Here is a 25,863-nt window from a genome sequence, read left to right on the forward strand (position 1 = left end):
GAAGCTGATACATACTATGCTATAGTGGTCATTACTAAGTTCAGTCAGACCAGCCATCACTCAACACTGGTTTATTACGCTCAAGCTTAAGTTCCTCTGCATTTCACAGCAAAGGCATATTATTATTATTTATCCTGCCTTCCTATAAGAGATAAAGACAGAGAGACACTACTTGGGCTGATCAAAACAGTAAGAAAAGGGAAAACAATATTCTTCATTATTCTTGTGTTGAGTAGTCTAGTTGCAATCTTTGGAATAGTTTATTTCAGGTCCCCATTGCACGAAGTATACACAAGCCTAATTTAGACAAGACTAAATTCATAAAAAGAATGCAAATATGCCATGTATGAGTAACCATGGAGGTGCACAAAGAGAAGAGGGTTGAGATTTATTTGTAGATGACCGGCTAAGACACTGGAGAAGTTTGCAGAATGTCAAGTTCATTCACAGCACCTCCAAGTGGTTCTGAGAGGAACACAGCTGAGGAAAACCAGGTGTTTAATTCCAGGAAAACTCCTACAAAAGTTGCTGACCCACAACGATTGCATCCCATTGTAATATGAAGCTGAATGTTCTCTCTGTAGTGGATCAATCCCTACAGAAATCATTTTCACCATTCCAAGATCTATCTTTTTCAGTCAGTCTCTCAGGGGATTTTCACACTATGCTTATCCCTGGGTTAAAGCACTTTTTAGAATGGCACTACAATTTAACGTGTGAAAAACCCATCAGAAATAGTTAATTTCTCCGAACTACATCAATGAGAAAACATTAAATGTCCTAACTTCCTCTGATTGTTGTTGTTTTAAGTAGATTATTTGGACCAATAAACAGCATAATACTGTTTTAAGAAGGAATCAGAGATGGCACAATGGTTCAGATGTATATAGAAATACTTGCAAGATTATATTTTCATCCTATTTTGGAATCACATTCCGACCCTATCCTGGTTTGCATAGCCAGTGTTAAATGTAATCTTTTAAGCCATGTTTTCACATATAAATGATCAATTTTGTGGTGAAACTGGCTGTCTGAAAATATCTGCCTTGTATCAAATAAGCTGTGAAACATCTATTTAGATCGGTTCCATCTATTTAAAGTGGATGGGATAATCAGCAGGCATGGAGGGAATGTGGCACCGTTAGCCTTCGAAACAAACACTCACTCTTTGATTATGTTTGTCTAAAATGACTCTCTCCGAGCTGTCTGCTCCCACTTGGTTTCAAGCCTCTCCATGCTTAATGATAGCCAGGCTTTCAGGTCATAAGTAAATGTAGGTCAGTGCTGTTTTGGAAACCACATAAGTGATGTCACTTTTCACAGACTGGTACCTATTGGTGACTGCAGCATGTCTCACTTGTGTAGCCACCCCTCTTGAATTATTTTCCTGTCATGTCCATGTGCAGACCCTGCACTTATCATCCATTGGGTACAGATTTTTTTATTTGCATAACATTTTCCCCTTGGTTTCTTATTGGTTCTTGAGAGCAGGTCACCTCCCAAAGGACCCCATGGTTACTGATTAGCTCGAGTTGGAGCCCGCGTTGTACAAGCTCATGTTTCTTTCTCCAAGTGTTTATTAATAAATGTAAACAGACTAAAAGTTGCCTTGGAGACCTGCAGCATATGTTTAAGCTCAGACAGAGAGAGGCCAGGCTGTCCTGTTTTCCTGTTCAGTTGGCTACCAGCTCTCCACTTTGGGTCAGCTTCATGGTTATTGTCTTGGAAACTTTTTATTCGAGATAAGGTGAGTTTATACATTTATAACAGGTTTCTGCTCTTAGACATTGCATATTAGCCTATTTACATTGGCACGGTATCCTACCTCTATCTCTTGAGCTATCCTAAATCTCTGCCTACTCAGTGCATATGGAAAGCTGGAGGCAACTTATTCAAAGGCAAATGTACATCTACTTTGTGCCTTGATTGACATTATTTCTTATAGTCACCTCAAAACAACACACATTTAAGTAACTCAAAAAACAGCTGAAGAGAAGAAAATATTAATATTTTATATACCGTGCATGTGTAAACATGATGAGCAGTTGTTCGGGATGGGAATTTTGAGGCACTGGTGGAATGTGCTCTGTCTGTTCATGCTGCCAGCAGCTGCTCTCTGTGCCCCACCAAGACTGGCATGAGAAATACCAGCCCTGTCTATCAAGATGCATGGATGTCTATCAAGATGGTGGATGAGAAAGTTAAAGGTTTTTTAGAGGTCCAATGCCAGTGATTGACTATATTTTGATGAAGTTATGTGTATGTTTACATTTTATTCACTTCCTGGTTATTCAGGGTCATGCATGTACATGTTCTACATCACTAATCAGAGGTCCATTTGCACACGTCAATCTAAGCTCTTCATGTGGTCACTGAGTTTAAGTATGTTTCATTATCAGTCAGCTGTTCATCAAGTTTACGCAGCTGTCCCTAAATGACGCATTAGCTTCAGATTTCCCTTGCGGCAGCAGGTGCTTTTCAAAAGTGGGAAAACACAAACTATTATTTTTTGTGTCTGCAATGTTGCTCCCAAAAGCTGCTCAAACTATTATTCAGATGGTGACATTGCTCAACAAAAATAAAAAAAAAAGTTTAAAACTACTTTTGCAACAAACTTTCCGATCAGGAAAGCTGAAATAAATGTGTTACATCAGATTGCAAATATCAGTGTGTGAACACTGCGCTCGACTGCTTTTACACGGCATACGCTGTCAATCATGTACATTACCGTTTCAATTATTGGTCAACCAATCATCATATAGAGCAGCCAGGCTTCCAGGCAGGACAAAAATACATTAAAGGAATATTCCGGGTTCAATACAAGATTAAGCTCAATCGGCAACATTTGTGGCATAATGTTGATTACCACCAAAAATTATTTCGACACGTCCCTCCTTTTCTTCAAAAAAAAAAAAAAAGAAGGAAAAATCGAGGTTACAGTGAGGCACTTACAATGGAAGTGAATATTTCTTTAATTTAAAGCCAATGTCCAATAGGCATGTAAATATTGCGCATGAAGATCCTATAGACTCCAAGAGAAGCATGGCATCTGGACAGGACTCAAAGTGACATGTTTAGAGCCTGTCATCTTTACTCCAATGAAATCTAATGGTACAGGTATCTGCCATAGACTCCCATTGACGCACAGCTTCAATAACTTTTATTTACTAAAATACTGAAATGCACAAAGAGCAAAATGTAATTTATATAGTTTATTTGTACATATATTAAACTCATTATTGCCACATTTCTTATGAAATGTTAGAAGTCGTGCCTTTCGTGTAGTCTAAAAACAATCGCCACTGCTTCATTGGTCTCTCTTTTGCATCACACAATCAGTATGTACAAGTCCATTGCACAAAGTACATTTGTTTACAGATGTTTAAATTTTACTTACTGTATGTGTTCTCGCTAAACCACAAGGATGATAATATTTTGACCAATGTATCAAGTCTTTCGAGCAATTTAGAACTCTCCAAGTTTTTGTCTGATCTAAATTTAACTGGTATTCAAATAACATTCACCTAATTTCACCTCTGGTCCTAGTAGGGAAATATATACAATGGAGGATCAGGAGGTTGACTTTGAGCAAGCTTATGGGTCTCTATCAGAGACAGAGGGAAAATATGAACCCTTATTTATTGATGAGGAAGACGAAGACTACTTTGAAGATTGTTTGGAAGAGATCGAGGCTGCCCTAGCTCTGCCTGGAGAGTCCTTGCCTTACTCACGACAATGCAGAGAAGCTTTACAAGCTGAGTTTAACGGACTTATGCACCAGATGGTGGCACAGTTCGATATTTTTGAGGCAACCCATCCAAACACATCTACACCACTGCCTTTATTTTCAGAAACAGATAAAAAGGACACAGATGGACTCACAAAAACAATCACATTTGGAGAAACACACATTCCAGAGAAAGAGAAAACTGTGTTGTTGGCTAAAGACGAAGCTCTTCCACTTGAGGCATGGCCTGAGTTGTGTACTACCATGGAAATAAAAAATCTGAGAGCAGCATTTGAGAGCTGTATTGAGGAGGTGGGCAAGTTGGAGCGAAGAAGGGATGATTTGGTTCAGGAGCTTTTAAAGCTTGAGGAGCCCATGGCCCAGGAGCTGCAGACTGTGAGGGAAGCTTTGGGGAAGGAACAAGGCCTCCTGTCCAAAGTCAGACTACAGAAACAGAGCCTGCAAGAGGAGACTCAAAGGACAAAGTGGCGCCTTTTCATAGTGGCCCGAGACTGTACACAAAAACAAGTAGAGCTTGAATTGCAACAGAAAGAGGTGGAGCAGCTTAACCAAGCTCAGGTAGTGTTGAATAAACCATACTTTGTATCGGTAGGACAAGTGACATTCTTTTTTATAATTGATTTAATATAATTTAAAGCCCTCCTTATATGTTTGTTAGGTGTACCTCAATTCCTGTCACTCATCATGTCACATCAATAGGCACTCTATTGCTGGGTTCCAGAAGTAAAATTCACAATCATTTTTCCATAGGGGAACTGATTATTAACAATAACTAATAAACCTTTAAAAACAGACCTACCGTGAGCTCAGAGGTTGTTAATCGATGCTTCTTGAAGCCAGAAGTTTGCATTATTTCAACGTTTTTTTTTAAATCATGTTTAATAGCAGAATTCCTAAACTACACTACCCATGAATACTGAAAAGAAAGATCCACCAATCAGAGAGTCGTAGTAAACAAAGAGCTGCAAAAGAGCTCTGCAGTGACCGCCCACTCCCAAAATAAAGGCCCTAAATGTAATAGCATTTGGTCTTATATCTAATAAAGGCCTTAAATGCAAACATTTTGGTCCTAAACATAATTAAGGAGTCTAAATGTAATGACTTTTGGTTGTAAATGTAATAAACACCCTTTATGAAATAACAGAAATGAACCAAAACGTTTGGTCATAAATGTAATAAAAGGGGTACTTTTGGTTTTAAATGTAAAAGAAATTGGTCCTAAATGTTATAAAGGGTCTAAATCTATGTTATATTATAAATATAACTGTTGGGCATTAAAAGGTGTAATTGTAATAACTTTTGGTCCTAAATGTTATTATTGTTAACACTTTACATTAAGGTTCTCTTTGTTAAAGGGTTATAAATAGGTTTGTTGATGACTAATAATTCTGTCAGTGTTGGGTATGTTACTATAAAAAATTATCCACTACAAAGTACTAACTACTTCTCTAAAATTATAATCAGATTACTTTACTGATTACTTCATTGGAAAAGTAATCAAATTACTAATAACTTTACTTTTAAGTTACATTCTAAAATGCTTGTCACATTTTTTTGGTCCGCTCAACAAATTCAAAATAATGTCTATTTTCTCCTTGTTCATTATCACACACATTTTAACTGTAATACACAAAAAATTACTTAAAACTTTCATTGAAAGTCAGTAACTGTAATCTGATTACACTACTTTTTGCCCCTAAAAGTAATTAGATTACAGTAACATTTTGCTACAGGTGTCAAAAAAAACAGGGCTGCTCCACATGATCTCAACTGCTTGTAAACATTTTATAACTCTAACTGATAAATGGTTAATTGGCGGAAAGTGTTAGAATTATTACAATTAGGGCCTTTATTACAAAATCCCATGTAACAAAAAAAATTAACAAAACGTAACAAAAATTATAAAATTCCAGATTTTTATTACATTTAGCACAAAATGTTATTAAATGTTATTAGGGCTATTATAACACTTAGGACTAAAAGTGTTTGCATTTGACCGAAAGTTGTTTCATTTAGGGCCTTCAATACATTTAGGTCTACATTTTTATTACATTTAGGGCCTTTATTACATTTTAATACATTTTAGAACATGTATTACATTTGTGCCCTCAGCAATGCTTTATGGGGTTGTAGTTCATTCCTTCATTAAAGACATTAAGTACACGGTATTGTACCTTCTTCTTTTTGTCTGATTTTCAAAATGTTGTTTTTATTTTTTATTATTCAAATCAAAGCTTGTAATCTTGTGATTCACCTTGGTTCTGGTTAATTTGGTTCATGGCTTGGAACTCTTTTATGAAGTACTGCCTTATGCATATGTTGTGCTCTATAATGATAAATGAGTGTCCAATCAACTTTTTTTTTTAAATAAATTATATTCAAAACATCTCTGACTCAGGAGGAGCTGAACGCCCTTGCTGTTAAGCTGACCGAGGATCTCGCCAAGCTTCATGCAGATCACAAAAGTGACTTGCTGGCCCTGCAAAAGCAGCAGAACAACATCACTCAAGAGTCAAGCAAGAAGAAGACGACCCGCTCTTATGTGACACAAGGACGAAGGGCCTCTTGTGACCTACAGCAATACCTGCAAGGAGGGATAAAAGCTTTGGAGGAGTTTTACGAGCCCCGGTTAGTGTCCCTACTGAAGAGACGGGAGGCCACTGTGGATGCCCTCAGTAAGGCCAAAGAGCAGTGCCAGGAGCTGAAGGCCCAACTAGGGCCACTGAGAGAAGAAGAACAGCTGCTGAGACTTCACAGGACTCGTCTAGAGGAGAGGATCCGACTAATGGAGGAGCAGAGGATGGAAAATGTGGAACAATATCGGGTAATGGAGATAAAGTTGGGATTGTTGCTGAGCTTTTTGATTTGAATCACATATGTGTAACATTAGATTGCATAGTATTAAACGTTTCAGGTTCTTTATTCAGAAGACAGCTGACCTCCTTGAGGAGAACAGCCGAGAACTAAAAACTGAGCTTCAGATCCAGATCAAGAAGACAGAAGAATTGGAAGTGCTGAAAAATAGCATGGCCAAAGAGCTGCTTCTCTACAGGCAAGTGCTAGCACTTTTGCAAATGATTTTTACTCATTGCATTCTTCAAAGTAATATAAGAGAAGAATAACCGGCATGTGGTTGGGACATGGTGTTAAACGACATATATTTTACACCCTTATTGTTTTACAGAGAGAGCGTAAAGGGTCTCTGCAAGCAAGAGAACACTCTGCTGGTAGAAAAAACCTAACTATCAAATATTTGCTTTTGATTAATTGTTTTCATAGATAAATTCAAGCTGCCTCTCTTTCCTATCATTTATAATCATTAATCACAACGTATCAGACTATAGACACGCATGTTGATGTATTCCACAAACTTCAAGGCAGATTATTAGAAATAAGAATAGACTGCACTACAGCACTTGGACCAAGCATGCCAGTAACTGAGGGCTGTTTGTGTCCAGATCTTTATCTGACAAGTCACACAGCGCCGAATGTTCTTTATTGTTGTTGTAAAAGTTGTCCATCAGCCAATGGAAAAGAAATAAAGCTTTTATATCCAGTGGTACTTGAGAACTGAGTGTTTTCTCTTATAAGTGAGGTGGGCATTAACAAGGACATATTTGGGTACTGTAAGAGACCTCTCTAAACATACTGACAGGATGATGGCAGAAGGTTTAGGGACTATGAGAAGACTGATTAAGCAATTTGCTGGATTTAACATGTTGATAAGGTCAACATGTACAATTTAAACATTTTGTTTATATGATTCATACCTGATTGCAGAGATACAAACTCAGTCAGTGACAGGTGGTCCTGGGGCAATTTTTTGCTCTGTCTGTTCTTTTTGGCTTTCATGTGTGAAACAGAATCCACTAAACATTTGATCAATGCAAAATTTGATTTTTTGGACTGTTTTCACTTCAAAGTAAACATAACAGACAGAGAGACAAAGGTCTCAACAATTATGCTTATTCCATTCTTCATCTTTAATCACATTGTAAAACTGTGACCTGCAAGCTATGCGAGTAATTTTACTTCATTACTATACACAAATATTATTTTGGGGAATTTGTGCTTTACTCAATTACTACTGAAACATTTGTAACCATACATTTTTGACCTTCAGAGTTCAACTTTAATTTTCTTTTGAATTTTACACCTCCGTATGAGCCAAATAATATCTGTGAAGACTATCAACTTTCAAATTATTTTTAAATTCCTGCTTTAAAGGTGCACTCAGTAATTTTTCCCTTATTTAAAAAGTTTTACTTCTAAATAAATGAATAGAAATTACATTTAAAATCCTGACCACTCACGTGAGATGATGACTCCAGACATATCAATAAGTTTTTAAAAAGCCATTTTATTCTACATGGAGAGGGTCCGCACATGGGGGCTGCCATTTTAGAATCACATGACCAGCCAGACTTGCTTAACCCTTTCATTGGACACTTTCACTAAGGAATTAAATGAATCCTGGCTGACTATGAATAATTAATTTCTACAATGGCATTTCCTTAAAGGTGCTGTGAGCATATGGGGGGCCTGGGTACCACCCCTGGAGTTCCCTAGTTCGAATCCCAGGGCGTGCTAAGTGACTCCAGCCAGTTCTCCTAAGCAACCAAATTGGCCCGGTTGCTAGGGAGGGTGGAGTCACATGGGGTAACCTCCTCGTGGTCGCTATAATGTGGTTTGTTCTCGGTGGGGCGCGTGGTGAGTTGAGCACGGATGCTGCGGTGGATGGTGTGAAGCCTCCACACGCGCTTTGTCTCCGTGGCGACGCGCTCAACAAGCCACGTGATAAGATGCTAGGGTTGATGGTCTCAAATGCGAAGGCAACTGGGATTCACCCTCCGCCACCCGGATTGAGGCGAATCACTACGCGACCACGAGGACTTAAAAGCGCACTGGGAATTTCAAATTGGATGAAAAATGGGAAGTTAAAAAGAAAAGAAAAAAAAGTGCTGTGAGCGATGTCTGTGCCATTAGCAAACCCAGTATTTGCATAAGTTACTGAGATTTCTCAAACACTCCCCACCCCTACAGGTAGAAGCGCCCAAAGTCACATTATTAAAAGAAACTAGCCTCCAAGTTTTCTGATTGGCTAACACATGTGGGCCAATATATTAATTTATTTTTTGAATATTATAAAATCTAAAATAAGTGTTCAAGACACATAATTCAGTCATAGCCATCTGGTAGTAGGAATATTTTGAAGCATTTTCAAAATCAAAAGCCCTTTAGGACATATGCGAATGACCAGGTACAATGGGTGGCATACCCCTTCTAGATTTTCAGACAAAGAGAGATCCTATTGCCCACCCTAAAGGACTAAATGCCCCTCTGAAAATCACATCCTAGTGCCGGCCCTGCATATGAGTGGCATATTTTGGATTCAAAACAGCACATTTCACTAAAGCTGACTAGTGTGCATGAATCCAACTAAACTGTATCAACAAAAACTGTTTATTCTTAATGTTCTGTACAACAGAATGGACATATAGGAGAAAGACACTGAAAAGTCACAATATTAAAAAGACATTAAACAACATACCACTTCATCATTACATGAAGCTCAAGAATACACAAGAGCTTAAGTTATCAATATATCTAATCATGTATTTAAATGGATGCTTGGAATTTCTTTTTTTGCTTTTGTGGGACAAGTTAAAATCTACTGAATATTACCAATGTACCACTGCACTCGTGTTACAACAATATACTACAAATCAGTATACATTTTAAATATTTTAAGTAATACTTTTAAAGCATTCTTAAACTGCAATGAAATCCCAAAGAGAAAGTGGTTGGAAAGGGGAAAGGGTTATTTCTCTCACATTCTGGTCAATGCTGATGATCAATTAATGGATATAGCTTAGAAAAATATTCTATTAACATAGTAGAAAAGTGTTCGATGAAGATATAGTCAATTGTTCCTATTTCATTATGTAGGGTCGAGCACTTAAGATCTTCACAACATTCTAGATGTGACAGAGTTTTGAAAAGAGCCGTCTTATGCTGTGACTGGGGTGGCGTGAAGATTGAGAGCTGTTGTGTTTTTTTTTTTGTTTTTTTTATCCCTGGACCTCAGTATCTGCTGCCCCCTCTGGATCCTCATCATTGTAGATGTTCTCCGCCTGAATAAATAAAATACATAAAACATAACTTTGAATTACAAATCTGAAGCATTTATTTTTGTTAGACTTAAAACTTTTTCTCTAACATCCAAACACAAACATATTAGCAGGTGGCATACATAATTAGAGGGAATAAAAGAGGTTCTATCATGAAGGAGCAGATGTTGATTAGTCACTGATGCAATCATGTGTAAAAAAATAAAAAAATTAAGAAAAAAGCCTTAACAAGCACATAACGTTCTCACCATCTGCCAGACTTGCATGATATTGTCTTCAGACACTGAACAAATCACCCACGGTTCATTTGGATTCCAGGAGAAGTCTGAAATCTTTGCTGTATGGCCTCCATGGATAAACTGAATTTAAAAAAAAATAACAATATATATACATATATATGTGCAATAACGGGATACTGATATTCTGCTTCTGTCTTTGCTTTTCTTGAGACAAAGTGTAAATTTGCATTAAATATTCAAATTCATACTGAGCACAATTATTTAATAGCTCAAATAGAAACAGTTATGCAACCAGAACTTATATATATCAACATAAGCAATAAAAAATAAATAAAAAACCTGTAGAGCATCAGTACTCACCAGTAGCTCTGGAGGTCCGTCCTCTGCATCTTCTGGTGACTGTTCCTCACCGATTTTACTGCAGAAAAAACAAAACAAAAAAAACATGCCAAAACTTATTCACACTGAGAAAAGATATTTCAAACTAACAATGAAGGTTTTTTTAGGTACATTTTTAGAGCCACAAGTGGTGTGTACAATAACAATGAGACAACCCACCTGAGGTCCCACACATTGAGTCTCCTGTCTGTTCCACTGGAGGCCAGGATGGTCTCATTATGGGGTGACCACTGAACCTATGGACACATTCAGAGTCATGTAATCTCATTGCAGAGGTTGAAACATTTGCACTAATGTTAAGAGAGGTGTCAGTACCTGGAAGATTTCGTCTTTGTGTGACTCAAAAGAGTGAAGTTTTAGCTTGAGGTTTCGCAGATCCCACAATGCAACAGTCTGTGACAGAGAAAAAAAAAAAAAAAAAACACTTTCACCCAGAGTCCTACATAAAGAACCACATTTAATGAGTTAACAGGTACACCAGAACTTAAAGGCCTTTTTATAGTTCTCACTTTGTCAGCAGAACCGGTTGCCAGAATGAACTCGCTGTAAGGGTTGAAGGACAAGCAGTTGACCTCTGCAGTGTGTGCATCCACTGCATGACTGGGCTTGGATGTGTTATTGGAGCGTGTGTCCCAGCTGAAGAAAAAGAGATAGATTAAAATATTGCTCATTTTACATAGCCACAGGTTGAACAGATACTGATGGCACACTACTGTTACAGCTTTGACACTATTACACTGTTATACGCTGAAGGCAAAGAGATTTGTTAGAAGAAACATATAGCGGAAGAAGAATTACTTACATCATAAGCTTCTGGTCATCAGCCACAGACCCAAAGAGTGACTCGTGTAGCAGGTGCCAGGACACATCCTCCACTACAGCAGTGTGACCAGTGAAAATTGTCTTGGCGTCCACTATCTTTCCTTCCTTAGGCACTGTGCTGATGTCCCAGAGACAGATAGTCTGCAGAGAAAGAGAACACGTGGAAACATGAACACAAGGCGTGCTATCTACAATTAATGCATAAACCATAATTGCAGAATAACACATGGAAGATCAGGTTTTCCTGCTGAAAAACAAAGAGTCGTCAACATATAAGTAAACCTCTTCAACTATGGGGCATTTTTGGGCTGCCATCTTCAATTTTTCACACCTAAATTTAAAAACTCACCATTTACTAGGGGTGTAATTCGCAAGATTGTATCATAATGAAACTTACATCGATTCTCTTAGCCAGCAATCCGATATTTTCCGATACTTCAAAGTCTGCCGCGATACGCTTTTGATTCGATTCAGGGGCCTGCGATCGATATTACGATATTATGTGCTTATATTTTATGAATCAATTACATTTATTATCTCACAAATGCAACCAAATTATAATTTGAATATTTTGAGCTCTTTGAAAAATGCAAATCCAGTATCCAGATTGGGACATCCACAACAAAATAAGGTACTTCAGTTGTTGAAAAAAATAAAACAGAAAAATAAATACAAAAAAATAAATAGTCACATACATGTGATCATAAGTCGTATGATGACAGCTCATTGCCTTGTGGAATGAGCTAACACTACAGTGACAATTTGTTATCTCTACAACAATTAAGCAAGTCTTTCAATCCAAAATACATACATACCCACGATAGGAGTGTAAGCGCTATCTGTGTTTTTCTTGGCTACAACTTCCACAGCTGTACTGAAAGATTCACAGTTCAATGTGATAGTGTTAGTAAGTGTGCTTGTGAGTAGATGTGAAAAGTCTTGTAATTGATGCCGGTGCAGGGCAGGTGTTTTCTCTTTCCCTTGTCAGCGCAGTTCAGAATATTGCAGCTGTTTATCCATTTAAATTGGTTGAATTGCTCCATAATGCTTTAAAATAGAAAATTCTCATGTAGAATTCAAATGTGTTGCATGCGCAACAATATCGAGGGAAGCCCGATTTAGTCGTGCATGTAAGCCACTTGCTATCCTGTCGCTGGATCTCGCATCCCTGTTGACACGCATGCACATATAGAGCACAGTGCAACTTCAGGCTTCAGTCACTCCAACCACATCCGTGTCCCACATGAGAACCATATTTAGCGCTTATAAAGCAAGATGAATATCATAATGTTGCTGCATCACCTGACAGAAATACGTACGGACGTGGCTGGCAAGAGAATTTCAAAATAAAGCTGCACCTTAAAAAAAAAAAAGATACATCGATGTTTACGCATTGAATTGATGCATCGAATCTTTAGTGATTTGATCGATGCATTGATCCAGATCGATGGATCGTTACACCCCTACCATTTACACATACTGTGGACTAATTGCCAAAAAAATTGGTCTTTGTTTTTTTTTTTTTTAATCAATAGTCGATAACATTTCCAATGATTTGTTTAGCATGCTTTTCCTGCTGGACTGCATATTTTGTTCTGAACATCTAAGATATAACATTGGAATATTCACACAAGCAAGCCCACACACAAGTAACAAAAAGCTAATTTTTTAGAAAACTGCCTAAGGTAAAAGTAGATACAAAGTTTAACTATTTGGGGCTTACAGCAGCAATGATCATGAATAAAAGGGACATTTGTATTTGATGTCTTACAGAAATCACATTTCACTTTGTGATTTTTTTAGAAAATCTTTCAAACTGTGGAATTAGGGCAACAAAAGAAACTATAGTCGCATTTCTGAGAATGAGAGCATTCCGCATTTTATTTTTTTTATTTGATTTAATTTTTGATTTCTTGTCATAAAAAAATAAAATATAATGCTGTATATAATATAGTAAACGTGAACATATGGGTTATTGTGCACATATGGGTTATGTCTGCTGTACTGTGTTTTATTTCATTTTTATAGCTGCAAAAAACAAATAATATCATCAGTCCATTGTGTATGTGTGACAAGTGCTAATGTAAACAGACTTGGCTGCATGCATCGGATAATCACGCTCGATCAGCATGTTTTCACTGAGTATACGAGTTTTAAATGGTTATTGTGGTGCTTTTGTGATAGTTTGGCTGTCTGTTTCAGAAAACAAACATTTTATATGCCTAAAAAGATTGTTTGAGTTGCTGTTTGTGTGAATGAAAACCGCATCTGCACCTAATAAGTAGACGTAACTGTGTGCATGGAAAGATTGCAAGTTTAGATATGATGGCTTTGCATATACAAGCTGTGAACTGTTATTGTGGTACTTTGGTGACAATTAGGCTGTTTGCTACATAAAATAAACATATGTGCTTGAAAAGACTCTTTGAGTAGCTGTTTGTTTGATGAATGACAACCGCTACTAATGGAAACAAATGGCAGAAGCATTGGAGGAAGACCGCGTTTGATGTATTGACTGTGTGTATAAGAGCTGTAAACGTTTTATTGTGGTACTTTGGTGATGAGTTGGATGTTTGTATATAAAATAAACTTATTCTGTGGTTTAAAAGACTGTATGAGTAAATGTTTGAGCTAATATAAACTACAGGTGCTTGACCAGTGCAGCCTGTGTCGGTGCAAAAGCCAATTTGAGTCTGGCAGCTTGTAATGCAACTGGCTGTTGCAGAAAGACATATGTGTGATGCTACTATGTGGGGCCCAGTTATTAGAAATAACACATATGTGTGACAGTACATATGAAAGGGTTAATATTTCTACTACATGACCTCTAGGTGGCGCTGATGTGTGACGCGAATGTTTTCAGGCATAACAAATGCAGAAGTGAAGGTTATCTATGGAAAGTTCAGATTCAAAGTTTTCAAACAATACCACATATGCATGACTTATACATTCGGAGACGTGAACATTTTAAGCGTATACTTTTGGTGGGTTCGCAGAGTTGAAGAGGTTAAAGAGTTTATAGGGATTGTGCAAATGTGTCTTACATGATCATCAGATGCACTCAGCAGACAGCCGCTCAGGTTGGGGTTCCAGGACAGACCATAACCCTCTTTCTGATGCCCCCTCAGACGCAGGTCAGGAGTGCACTCTCCAGAGGGGTCTCCAATGGAACAGAAGGAAGAGAGTTTATAAATGTAAAACAAGTATTAAAATTCAAGCACCTGATATTTATAATATGCCTCAAGTCTCCCATAATGATATTTTCATATTGTGAAAGGACAAAATGAGTATATGGTTATCAAATAACCTCAGAACAGAACAATGTTTCCAGAAGTGCCCATACCAGGTTTTGAGGGGTGCTTGGTGTAGTCAAAGACCAACACATCACTTGTGGGGGTCTTGGTGGCAATGATGCAGGGGTTCTGTGGCATGTAGCGAGCCCTGTTTACCTCTCCCTCGTGATTAATCTTAATCTCAATCTCTATCTTGCCACTCACTGAGCCAAAACCACCAAATTCTGTAAACAGAGAGAGTAATGGACGTGATTACATGACATTGATTAGTGGAGAGATGCATTCATAATTTACAGTTTTTGATCCATATACACAAATAAAGACCCCCGCACCTCCTTTTTCACTGTCATAATGCGAGGCGTCAAACTGGGCGTCATCATTGGGCAGCTGGACGCTGGCAATTACCAAGTGATTCTGCTCGTCAGAGGTATGTGTGCCAAGAACCAGACGGTGCACACTAAAATCCTTCCCTTCAGGTCTGTGAAATACATGACAAAGGTGCATATTATTTACCCTGACCAACTGAACATGTAAGGGGATCAAACCTTTTATAATGTAATAAACAGTAATAAAACTATTGTAATAAAAGTATTGACACCGGCTACCTTTAAGCACTATACTGGACAATGACAAACACAAAAAAAATCACAAAGAGTAAATAAAAAAATACATACAAACATTGAAAAGAGGGTAAAGGTCCATCAGAAAGGTTAAAAAATGTATTTAGTAACCATCTATATTTTTAAAATTAGGGGTGTATAAATGCATCGTGGTGCATCGATCTATCAACGAAATTCTGATGCATAAGAATCAATTATCATTACTATACTAATGCCCAATGTGATGCCGAGTTTGGCTTTGTGTCATTATTCGAAACTGTTTGCATCCATTTGACCAAAGTAAGTTCGTCGTTGTTGCCTTCTTCCCCGATTACGACATATTATGTTAATATTGCTTTTGTATCCCCATAAAATGTGTTATTTCTCCATAAAACAGAATTTAACCATGAATAGAACTTGGCTTATATAAATGTAATTGGTGGGCAGACATATGGCTGTGAATGAAAACATGCACTTTTTCATCTTTAATTATTGGTGTAATAGTTACATAATATGCAAATCTATTACGCTTATTTCACAGTTTACTGTCTGTTTGTGTGTGTTTGCATTAAGTCATTATCTGACATAGTTATGCTTTATTCATATCAGATATGTATTACGCATTTATCATATCTATATGTTCAACACTGTGTCTTCATGTCTATAATGCATATCATGTAAAGCATTGTTTGTTAATATATGCAGCCACACATATAAGCCAAATCTCCTCGGTCCTAAATGCCTTTATGACTCTAGTATTCAAGTCTGATGCATTTCTGTGCGGTCTAAATTACGAATGTTCAGTAAAAACTTTTAATCTTTTTTCTGCATAGTTTTGAAAATAATTATGAATTGCTCCAAAAATAATCAAGTCATAACCAAATTTCATATTTCACGATGCATCGTAATCGTTAGGTCAAGGATCGTCACACCCCTAATTACAATGTATTCAATGAAGTCTAATGGTGTGAATGGGGTACCTGGTGACATCTGGCAACCACTGAGCAGTAAGACTTGGCCACTCCAGTGCATGGGTCATCACCAGATCATAGAGAAATGGGGTGTTTTTCTTCCATATTTTGTATTCTTCATTTATCACCCTCTCCTCCACCGCGTCATCGAATGCAGCTGTAACACAAGGGGGCGGGAGAACGACAAGAGATCTGTCAAAACGGCTTTAACAGAGGGACTTCAATGAAGCTCAAGTGAAACATACAAGTACTTTTTGTCTCATTTTTTCAACAGCTGTTTGACAAATTTTTTTATTTTCCATCTAACCTACATGCAGCTTAACTAGAGACTGTCCAATCTTGATTTAAAGCACGCAGCATAATCTTATACACATTATCTAGATACACAAATTCAAAACAACAATGAAAGCTTCCAGGAACATAGTGATAAATCTACTGAATGCATACACACTTTCACTTTAAAGTCAAACAAACTAGCCGCAGCTAATTCTGTCACACAGTTTCAATGTCTGATTACTATCTATAATGTTCCAATAATGAACTGAATGATCACAGGGGACTTGTGCTGAATAACCAATTGTTTTGCGAGTTAATACAGTCTGCAGTGTAAAACTGTAATGATGTAGCAATGTAGTGCAGTTATGGCGGGATTCGGCCTGCTCTTAATGTACACACACTAAAATCAGCTCAGCTCAATCAGCTCACATAAGTAGCCGCTACCGACTTCATTTTACCCGCCACCGCTAAAAGGAAGTAAAACGACTGGCAAGGAAACATACTAACCTTCTTTATCAGCCATTACTCCTCAACAAACAGCTCTCACACGTAGACTGAACCGATAGCGGGTTACCGGTGAAGTTTCACGGGAGTGCAGCAGGATGCTCTTTGTCTCGCGCCGGCGTGCACGTTCGCGCCAACTCCGACAGACACAGCAGAGCACGCGCCACCAATGAACGGCGAGGAGAAGAAGAGACGATGATGTTTCCACACTAAAACCAGCATACTGCCCTCTATTGACACAACACGTCTATAGTGCCCATTTGGACCAAGTCGGTTTTATTCAGAAACGTCATTTTAATTATTGGGGGGTATTTTCCCCATTAATGTTAATCAAATTGAAGTGATCTTTTGTAAGTTATGAAATATGATTTCAGCTTGTAATTAAGAGTTCTAAATGAATTAACTTTATAATCAAATTCAAGATTCTTGTCTTTCTCTCCATTTCAAATATTTAAAAACAGTAATGTCAGTGTGTACATGACACAGACAATGAGAAAGACGTCTATACATTTTCAACATTGTAGTAGACTGTTACCAGGTGTTAGCCTACATATTAGAGTTGGGGCACTCGAGTTTGGACTCAATGTAAAAGCCAATGTACTAGAAACTACACAGAAGTTTCACATGACACGGGACCTGACAACTGGTAAAATCGCACGCGGCGTTTGTGCAGCCAAGATGGTGCTCGCATCACGGTTTCATCATGGTTAAAAACTTCATTAAGTCAAGTCACCAACATCATGTCTCTCACAGTTTACTAAAACAACATATAAAATTACAAATTAAGAAAAATATGATAAATATTAGGCTATTAAGTGTTTTTAGGCGTAATGTATCCACACATGTAGTCATCTGTAGTCTCTTGTGGTGCACGCAGTGTTGTCAACTTAAACTGGTCCTTGATGAATTAACTCTAACTTTTTAAATAGTCAGGAAAATGTTGTTATTGCTAAAGCAGACTGCAAATCTGAAAACAGATAAACAGCACCTATTTATTGTTTTTCTATTTTAAAAGCATTGACGAGCTGCTTAAAATATGTTCTTTTATAGTTTTTTCCACAATAAAATGCACAATGAAATATAAAGTTATTTTGGGCAGCGAAATGTTTTGTTTATAATTTAATTATAGAGTGGGTGACCAGGCGTCCCTGTTTTTGATAGGGTCACTGATGTTTTTCTTAAATTAAATCGACCCATTGTCCTCGCTATTGTCTCTGGTGTCGTTTGCAGAGAAGAAAATCAATTTAGTTGCGTCGCACGTTGATTTGACGATACTTTCATTCTAGTCTTCAGCAAATCCGCTGAAATGTGTCTGGTTACCATGGCAATGACCTCACAATGCGTTTTCAACAACGGGCTGAAAGAAGCCGATCCATGTCTTCGTGCAACACGTGAACATGTAAGCGGGGTGTTTTCTGAATGTCCATTTTCCCCGCGAGAACGGAGGTAAATCAGAAAAGTCTCACATTCAGACAGATACACTGCACTTTTTACATAGTACATGCACTTAAAGGAATATTCCGGGTTCAATACAAGTTAAGCTCAATCGACAGCATTTGTGGCATAATGTTGATTACCACAAAAAAATAAAAAAAAATAAATAAATAAATAAATAAATTGACTTGCCCCTCTTTAAAAAAAAAAGAAGAAAAAAAAAAACTGTTCCAGTGAGGCACTTACAATGGAAGTGAATGTGGCCAATTTTTAACGTTAAAATACTCTCTGTTTCAAAAGTACAGCCAAAAGACATAAAGGATATGCGTGTAAACATGATTTTAGTGTGATAAAATCACTTACAAACATTTTCTGTGTAAAGTTATAGCCAATTTTACAACTTCTTTGCCATGACGTTGTACAAACCCTAAAGCCCTAAAATGACTGTAAAAATGACTATTTAAACAACTTTACAGCTCAAATAATACATGAGTTTTAACTGAATAATTAATGCAAGTGCTTTTATAAAATTATAAGCTTCACATTTATGCCTTTAAACCCTCCAAAAATTGGCCACATTCACTTTCATTTTTCCCATTCACTTCCATTGTAAGTGTCTCACTGGAACACAGATTTTTGCTTTTTCAAAGAAAAGGACGTACAAGTCTAAATACATTTTTGTGGTAATCAACATTATGCCACAAATACTGTTGATTGAGCTTAACTTGTATTGAACCCGAATATTCCTTTATATGTTATATGTGAGGATTGTATTTTGAATTTTGGGTTCCAATGTTGTGAATTTTGTGTTAAAATGTGTACCTAACATGACTACTCATAATTACACATGCAATATGAAATTTTATGGATAGAATAGGCTATTTGTGGAATTTGTAAATTAAAAAAAGCGTAAATGTGGTTAAATAGAAAAACAAAACATAAAATAAAATCGAAATTTTCACAAACTATATATTGCAGAAGTTTGCATACCCCTATTGTTTCAGGCCTATATGTTTTCACACCCCTTTCAGAATGTATGCAAATATAAGAGATAAAAGATTATATATGTAGTACTGCCCTTCAAAAGCTACATTACACAAAATGTACTATAATTTACACAAATCATCCTGTTCAAAAGTTTGCATCCCCTTGGTTCTTGGTCCTTGTGTTGCCTTCTTGAGCATCAATGAATGTTTGCACATTTTGTAATAGTTTTGTATGAGTCCATCAGTTGTCCTACATGTCAAAAGCTGGATGTCTATATCATTTAGCCACTGTTGGGAAGAACTCATATGTGCAGAAGATGCTGGGAAACCAAAGAATGTATAATATTTTTCTTAAGAAAAGTGGGCATCTTCACAGCTCAGGATAAAGCAGGGACTCATGAATAATTATTACACATAGTCATTAGCAACACACCATATTAAAGGGTTTGCTCTCATGCCAGCAGCTCTAAAGCTCTCATGCAGTCTGTCTCATGAACGTGCACAGATCAACAGTCGGTGAAGTGTTTCACTTAATAATACATCAGATTTCGGTTTGTTTCTCACCAAACCTTATCGTATTCCTTCAGAACAAGACATAAGTCGCATACAATAATTTGTTAGACTTCTGAATGATACTTTTGTGTCCTTTTGAAGCTTGAAGAGGTGGTCACTATAATCTGCCATTGTGTGATATCACTGAGCACAATCTTTGTTTTTCACAGTTTCTCCCTTTGTGTTAAGAAAAAGAAAGAAAATCATATGAAGTTATAACAAAACAGGGGTGAGTAAACAGTGACTGAATTTTCATTCTTGGGTGAACTAATCCTTTTAGAACCAAGGTAATGTAAACTTTTGAACAGGATCATTTGTTTAAATTCAGTTAGTATTTAATCTTGTGGAATATATGTGAGTATCTGTTGTCAAATAGCAAGGTAGTACTAAATACATTTTTATGATCCCTCTTATTTTTTTTAAATAACACATGGACACATCAGGGTTTTAGGTGCACCAGCAGTGCATAGAACTGCCCCATGTTTTCTGGGAATTAACAATCATGTCCATGTTAATAGGCCCTAGTATTATCAGTGGGCTTTTCCAGTGTTTTCTGATGTATCATTTGCAGTCAAGTCATGTGATGTAACTTCTCAGTGAGTGCTAATTACTACTGTGTTGACTTATTTTCCCAAACCAGTCAGCAGATAGAGACAAAAAAGAAAACTCAGTTTATATTATTTATTTAGATAGGGATCATTTTAGATAAAACTAAACTAAATTGAAAGGACAAATTGAAAATGAAGTAGAAATAAAAACAAAACAAAATTAAAATGTGAAACAATAATAACTGGTTGTAATGACTAACGCAGCTTTCACTTTCTTTAGTCTATGTTTGAGTGGAGAGGAAAAAGCAACAGATAATTGAAATGTCAACAGAACGCAATAAAAATTGTGCTGAAGGACAGTTTTGTCTTCATACACCTAAATTCATTCTGAAACCACTTTGAGGTTTGTTCGGCAGGAAACTAATTATAAAATATAAAGGTGTTTTTGTTACATTTATATTAACAATTGTTTTTTCTTAGTTGTGAAAGTTAAAATAAGCTTAAAATATTGATGTTGAGTTTACGGTTACAATTTGAATTCAGATTCATGAACAGATTCATTCGGACTCGACTCGGACTGTTATGGACTCAGCCCTTTTTGGACTCGAACCCAACACTATAACATATAATTTTGTATTACACTCATCTGCATACCTGTTTTGCAGAGTTGACTTTTTGCACTATTTTCATGGTTTATAAATTTTATTTGCACATTTACATTATTTATACACTCACTAAGCACTTTATTAGAACACTATACTAATACTGGGTAGGGCCTCCCTTTGCTCTCAAAACAGCCTCAATTTTTCATGGCATGGATTCCACAAGATGTTGGAAACATTCATTTGAGATTCTGGTCCATGTTGACATGATTGCATTACTGCAGATTTGTCAGTTGCACATTCATGCTGCGAATCTCCCATTCAACCACCTCCCTAAGGTGTTCTATTGGATTCAGATCCGGTGACTGGGAAGGCCAGTGAAGAACACTGAACTCATTGTTCATGAAACCAGTTTGAGAAGACTTTTGCTTTGTGACATGGTGCATTATCATGCTGGAAGTAGTCATTAGAAGATGGGTAAATTGTATCCATGAAGGGATGTATATGGTCAACAACAATACTCAAACAGGCTGTGGCATTCAGGCGATGATTGATTTGTATTAACAGGCCCAAAGTGTGCCAAGAAAACATTCTCCACACCATTACCAGTACCAACCTGGACTGTTGACACAAGGCAGGTTAGATCCATGGATTCATGCCGTTGGCATCAAATTCTGACCCTACCATCGGTGTGCCTTAGCAGAAATCATGATTCATCAGACCAGGCTATGTTCTTCCAGTCTATAACTGTCCAGTTTTGTTGAGCCTGTACCCACTGCAGCCTCAGTTTCCTGTTCTTGGCTGACAGAAGTGGAACCCGACATGGTTTTCTGCTGTAGTAGCCCATCCGCCTCAAGTTTCAACGTGTTGTGCATTCTGAGATGCTATTCTGATAACTACAATTGTACAGAGAGGTTATCCGAGTTACCGTAGCCTTTCTGTCAGCTCAATCTAGTCTGGCCATTCTCTGTTGACCTCTCTCATCAACAAGGTGTTTCCGTCCGCAGAACTGCTGCTCACTGGATGTTTTTTGTTTTTGCCACCATTCTGAGTAAACTCTGATACTGTTGTGTGTGAAAATCCCAGGAGATCAGCAGTTACAGAAATACTCAAACCAGCCCGTCTGGCACCAACAATTATGTCAAGGTCGAAATCACTGAGATCACATTTTTTTCCCCATTCTGATGGTTGATGCGAGCATAAACTGAAGCTCCTTACCCATATTTGCATAATTTTATGCAATGCACTGCTGCCAGATGATTGGCTGATTAGATAATGTAGTAGTAGTCTTTATTTATCCCCATAGGGACATTTTTGTTTCAGTGAATTTCTAAACATGGGCATTCTTTTTTTTTTCTCCCCAATTTGTAATGCCTAATTCCCAATGCGCTCTAAGTCCTTGTGGTGGCGTAGTGACTCACCTCAGTCCGGGTGGCGGAGGACGAATCTCAGTTGCCTCCGCATCTGAGACCATCAATCCATGCATCTTTTCACGTGGCTTGTTGAGCATGTTACCGCGGAGACATAGTGTGTGGAGGCTTCACGCTATTCTCCGCGGCATCCACGCACAACTCACCACGCGCCCCACCAAGAGCGAACCACATTATAGCGACCATGAGGAGGTTACCCCATGTGACTCTACCCTCCCTAGCAACCGGGCCAATTTGGTTGCTTAGGAGACCTGACCTGAGTCACTCAGCATGCCCTGGATTCGAACTCGCGACTCCAGGGGTGGTAGTCAGCGTCTTTACTCGCTGAGCTACCCAGGCCCCCAACATGGGCATTCTTGACAGTAAACAAGCAACTGGACAACATAGAAACCCATCCGACATCTCTAAAAAAAATGATGTACACATTGCACTAGATGAATTGTCACTCCTTTGATAATAGTAACACACGATGATGGCTCTTTCCTGAAATCTGTACACATCTTAGTTTTTGAAGTATTGAGAAGGAGATTAGAAGCATCACACCAAGAGAAACTCATCCAAAATAGGTCCATGTCTGTCCTCCTCCCCCTGGAGGAGACTAACTAATGCAGTATCATCTGCAAATTTAACTAAATAACTTCCTGGAAATAAACTAGTACAACTATTTGTATACAAAATAAACAACAAGGGTGAGAGGACACAGCCTTGGGGAGAACCTACATTGGTAATCACTTTGTCAGACAAAGAACAACCCACACGCACCTGCTGAACTCTGCAACTTAAAAAGTCCAACAACCACAATACCATTCCTCCATCTAAGGAGAACTCTGTTGCCAATCTTTGGGCCAAAATATGTGGTTGAATGTTATTAAAAGCTGAGGAATGACATGAATCACATGAATAAGTAGGTGTACAGATTGTTCCTAAAGTGCTCAGTGTGTGTATATTGCATTTTTCTCTTTAACTGCTATTAGCTTAATTTACATTTAACCCTTAGCTTAACTATGTGATTCAATGTATTTTCTTCTCTGGAGCCAACAGAAACTACATTTCATTGCCATGGTGTATCATTGTGAATTTGATAAACTTTGACTTGACATTCAATATAAAATGTTTTAATATAATCTTAATCAACATAACAAATGGCAGAGGCTGCATCCAAATATGCAAACGTCCCTATTATAGTATGCGAAAAACAGTAAGCCAATGGAGTGGGGTGTCCGAGTCCTCAGTATTCATACAACAGTAGACGAGAAATACCCGGATGACCTACTATGTGCAGCAAGATTCTGAAGCGCGCATCTACTGGATGTTTTACTATTACATTATGTCACGCAAGCTTCGGAGACGTCACATTCAACACACTGAATAATAAAATAAAAAGAACGAAGAAACCTGCGTCAGGGCGGCTCTTTTCAACTGTAACTGCAATACAGTATATAAACTAAAAAGTAGTTATTTGTGCTTAAACTGTACTTGATTGTACCAGAGTACATTACTTTCATGGTTGTTGTTATTACGTCATATATTCGGGTCACAAGATAATGCCCACATTACAGGATGTCCAGATATACATTTAAACTACTCACTTGCATACCTTATGAACATACTTTTTACCGGCCTTCATCAAATACAGTACATACTGTGATACCCGTGTTTCCAGGGTGTAAAGAAGAGTTGTCCGACAAATTAAAGAGGCACATTCTAGTAACACATAAAACATCTTTTAATTCATAAAAAGATTAAAAGCAGTCCTATGACACGTATACACGTTTGTCAAATGAAAATCGGCTGAAGGAAACTGATGTCTTTCAATACAGTGCCTGAACAGTGTTTGTATGAAATCCATGTTAAAGTGATTGTTATTAAAGGCTGTCTATATGCAGTACCCTGCACTCTTTACATAGAGCTCAGAAGCTTTTCCCTGGATTGTGCTTCAGTGTCTAGGAGTTGACAGTGTAAATCCCTACAATCTTCAGGATCCACATTATTTTAGTCTTCTTCCCCCTCTGACTCAGACTCTGTAGGACAGAAGTAAAAAAATAAGGTGGTTGAGATTCACAGCTTGTATGGTAGAGGCTGTTATTTATATGCATATATAATTTCCTTACCTTCCTCCGCATTCTGAAGCCACTCCACAAATGTTTTCATTTGCTCCAGAAAAACGCTTTTCCCTTTGGCAGCATGGGCATCTTTGTACCATTTTAAAATAGCTTCCTCACTAAGGACATCAGCTGTGCAACGAGAGACAAACACAATATCTTCATGTCTACATTATATTAGTAAAATACTCAGTTAGTGTGGAATGCTGTCAATATGTACCTTTGTAGAAGAGCACCACTATTTTGGAGAAGGATTTCATGAAGTGGATGTTGTCATAACAGTACTCCTGAATCTTCAGCAGCAAGACCAGCTCTGATTGGCCCTGAGTACTGAACACAGCCAGTAGAGGTGCATAGTGCTATGGGAAAAGTACAGGGAAATCCTTAATCACTAAGAAGATAGAGCACAGCCATAAATACAACTGACATATTATCATTTAGGAGTTAATTGATAAGCGATTCTATTGTAACTACTGTAGGATTGTCAAAACAATTAATACTGTATATTTAATTTATCTCAATTTATTTTGAATTTAACATGCTGCATTCAGTTCTCTTTTAAGAAAACAAAATATTTCTGTAATTATTGGCTATATATAATGTATATACACAGACACTGCATTAAAATACACTGAAAACAATGCAAATCTTCAATAATTAAATATAGCAATTTCCCACACCTTATGGACACAATCTTCTATATGTAACAATGATGGTTTTGCCGCTGACCTACTGCTGTAATATTCTGATTCCCTTCTTATGCATGTTTGTACAAAAGATGGTGTGTTTATGTCATAGGTGATATTTCACACTTGTTGAGGGTATATGGCAATTGTATCATTTTTTAGACCTTTTAGACAGAATGAAACTGTTATAATGTTAAAATGCATAAATGCATAAACAGAATTAAACTTCCCTAGTTATAACTGTTGACAGTTATTGTTATTAAGTTTGTATTATAAATTATAACTAGACAGTAAAGTTCATGGAGACAAAATTTGATGTTGGCTTGACAAAGATTTGTCCGAAAGTTTAAACTAGTTTATACAGACATTACAGTACGACAAACGACAGACAGATAGACAGACTGACAGAAAGACAGACAGAATGATGCTGCAGGGTATTGCTAGCATGTTGCTAGTATGGCCCTGTCCCAATACCCTCGCTTGCGGTTTTGGATTTGCCTACTTACCCACTAGTCTTACCAGGGTTTGTACAGATGCTTCA

At 37.4% G+C, this 25,863-nt stretch overlaps 3 protein-coding genes across 5 annotated transcripts in view; 1 reads left to right on the top strand and 2 right to left on the bottom strand.

Annotated features, from left to right (window-relative positions):
* The first annotated feature begins 1,598 nt into the window (after positions 1 to 1,598).
* Positions 1,599 to 7,307, top strand: LOC127424814 (syncoilin-like). 2 transcript variants are annotated; one of them, XM_051670260.1, is made up of 5 exons: positions 1,599 to 1,747; positions 3,550 to 4,306; positions 6,147 to 6,572; positions 6,676 to 6,804; positions 6,937 to 7,307. In XM_051670260.1, the coding sequence occupies exons 2-5, from the start codon at positions 3,563 to 3,565 to the stop codon at positions 6,988 to 6,990; spliced, it is 1,353 nt and encodes a 450-aa protein (XP_051526220.1). In that variant the 5' UTR covers positions 1,599 to 1,747; positions 3,550 to 3,562; the 3' UTR covers positions 6,991 to 7,307. The 2 variants fall into 2 exon arrangements, with proteins under 2 accessions (XP_051526220.1, XP_051526219.1); XM_051670259.1 differs by having other exon boundaries at positions 1,604 to 1,747; positions 3,547 to 4,306.
* A 2,278-nt stretch (positions 7,308 to 9,585) lies between these two features.
* On the bottom strand, positions 9,586 to 17,152 carry LOC127424816 (histone-binding protein RBBP4). The gene is made up of 12 exons (XM_051670261.1): positions 16,986 to 17,152; positions 16,212 to 16,359; positions 14,965 to 15,110; positions 14,683 to 14,856; positions 14,384 to 14,499; positions 11,320 to 11,480; positions 11,027 to 11,153; positions 10,833 to 10,910; positions 10,677 to 10,753; positions 10,479 to 10,536; positions 10,128 to 10,238; positions 9,586 to 9,882 (listed from the first exon to the last, which is right to left on the bottom strand). The coding sequence occupies exons 1-12, from the start codon at positions 16,999 to 17,001 to the stop codon at positions 9,820 to 9,822; spliced, it is 1,275 nt and encodes a 424-aa protein (XP_051526221.1). The 5' UTR covers positions 17,002 to 17,152; the 3' UTR covers positions 9,586 to 9,819.
* Positions 17,153 to 24,236: 7,084 nt separating this feature from the next.
* Positions 24,237 to 25,863, bottom strand: part of LOC127424817 (eIF5-mimic protein 1-like) — a 48,295-nt gene continuing 46,668 nt past the window's right edge. For both annotated transcript variants that reach the window (XM_051670262.1, XM_051670263.1), the window contains exons 10-12: positions 24,857 to 24,995; positions 24,646 to 24,768; positions 24,237 to 24,555 (exon numbers count right to left, since the gene is read on the bottom strand). In XM_051670262.1, the coding sequence (XP_051526222.1) occupies positions 24,527 to 24,555; positions 24,646 to 24,768; positions 24,857 to 24,995 (291 nt within the window). In that variant the 3' untranslated portion in view covers positions 24,237 to 24,526. The remainder of the gene's footprint in view (positions 24,556 to 24,645; positions 24,769 to 24,856; positions 24,996 to 25,863) is intronic.

This window comes from Myxocyprinus asiaticus, chromosome 34 (genome assembly GCF_019703515.2).
Source record: "Myxocyprinus asiaticus isolate MX2 ecotype Aquarium Trade chromosome 34, UBuf_Myxa_2, whole genome shotgun sequence".
Lineage (NCBI taxonomy): Eukaryota > Metazoa > Chordata > Actinopteri > Cypriniformes > Catostomidae > Myxocyprinus > Myxocyprinus asiaticus.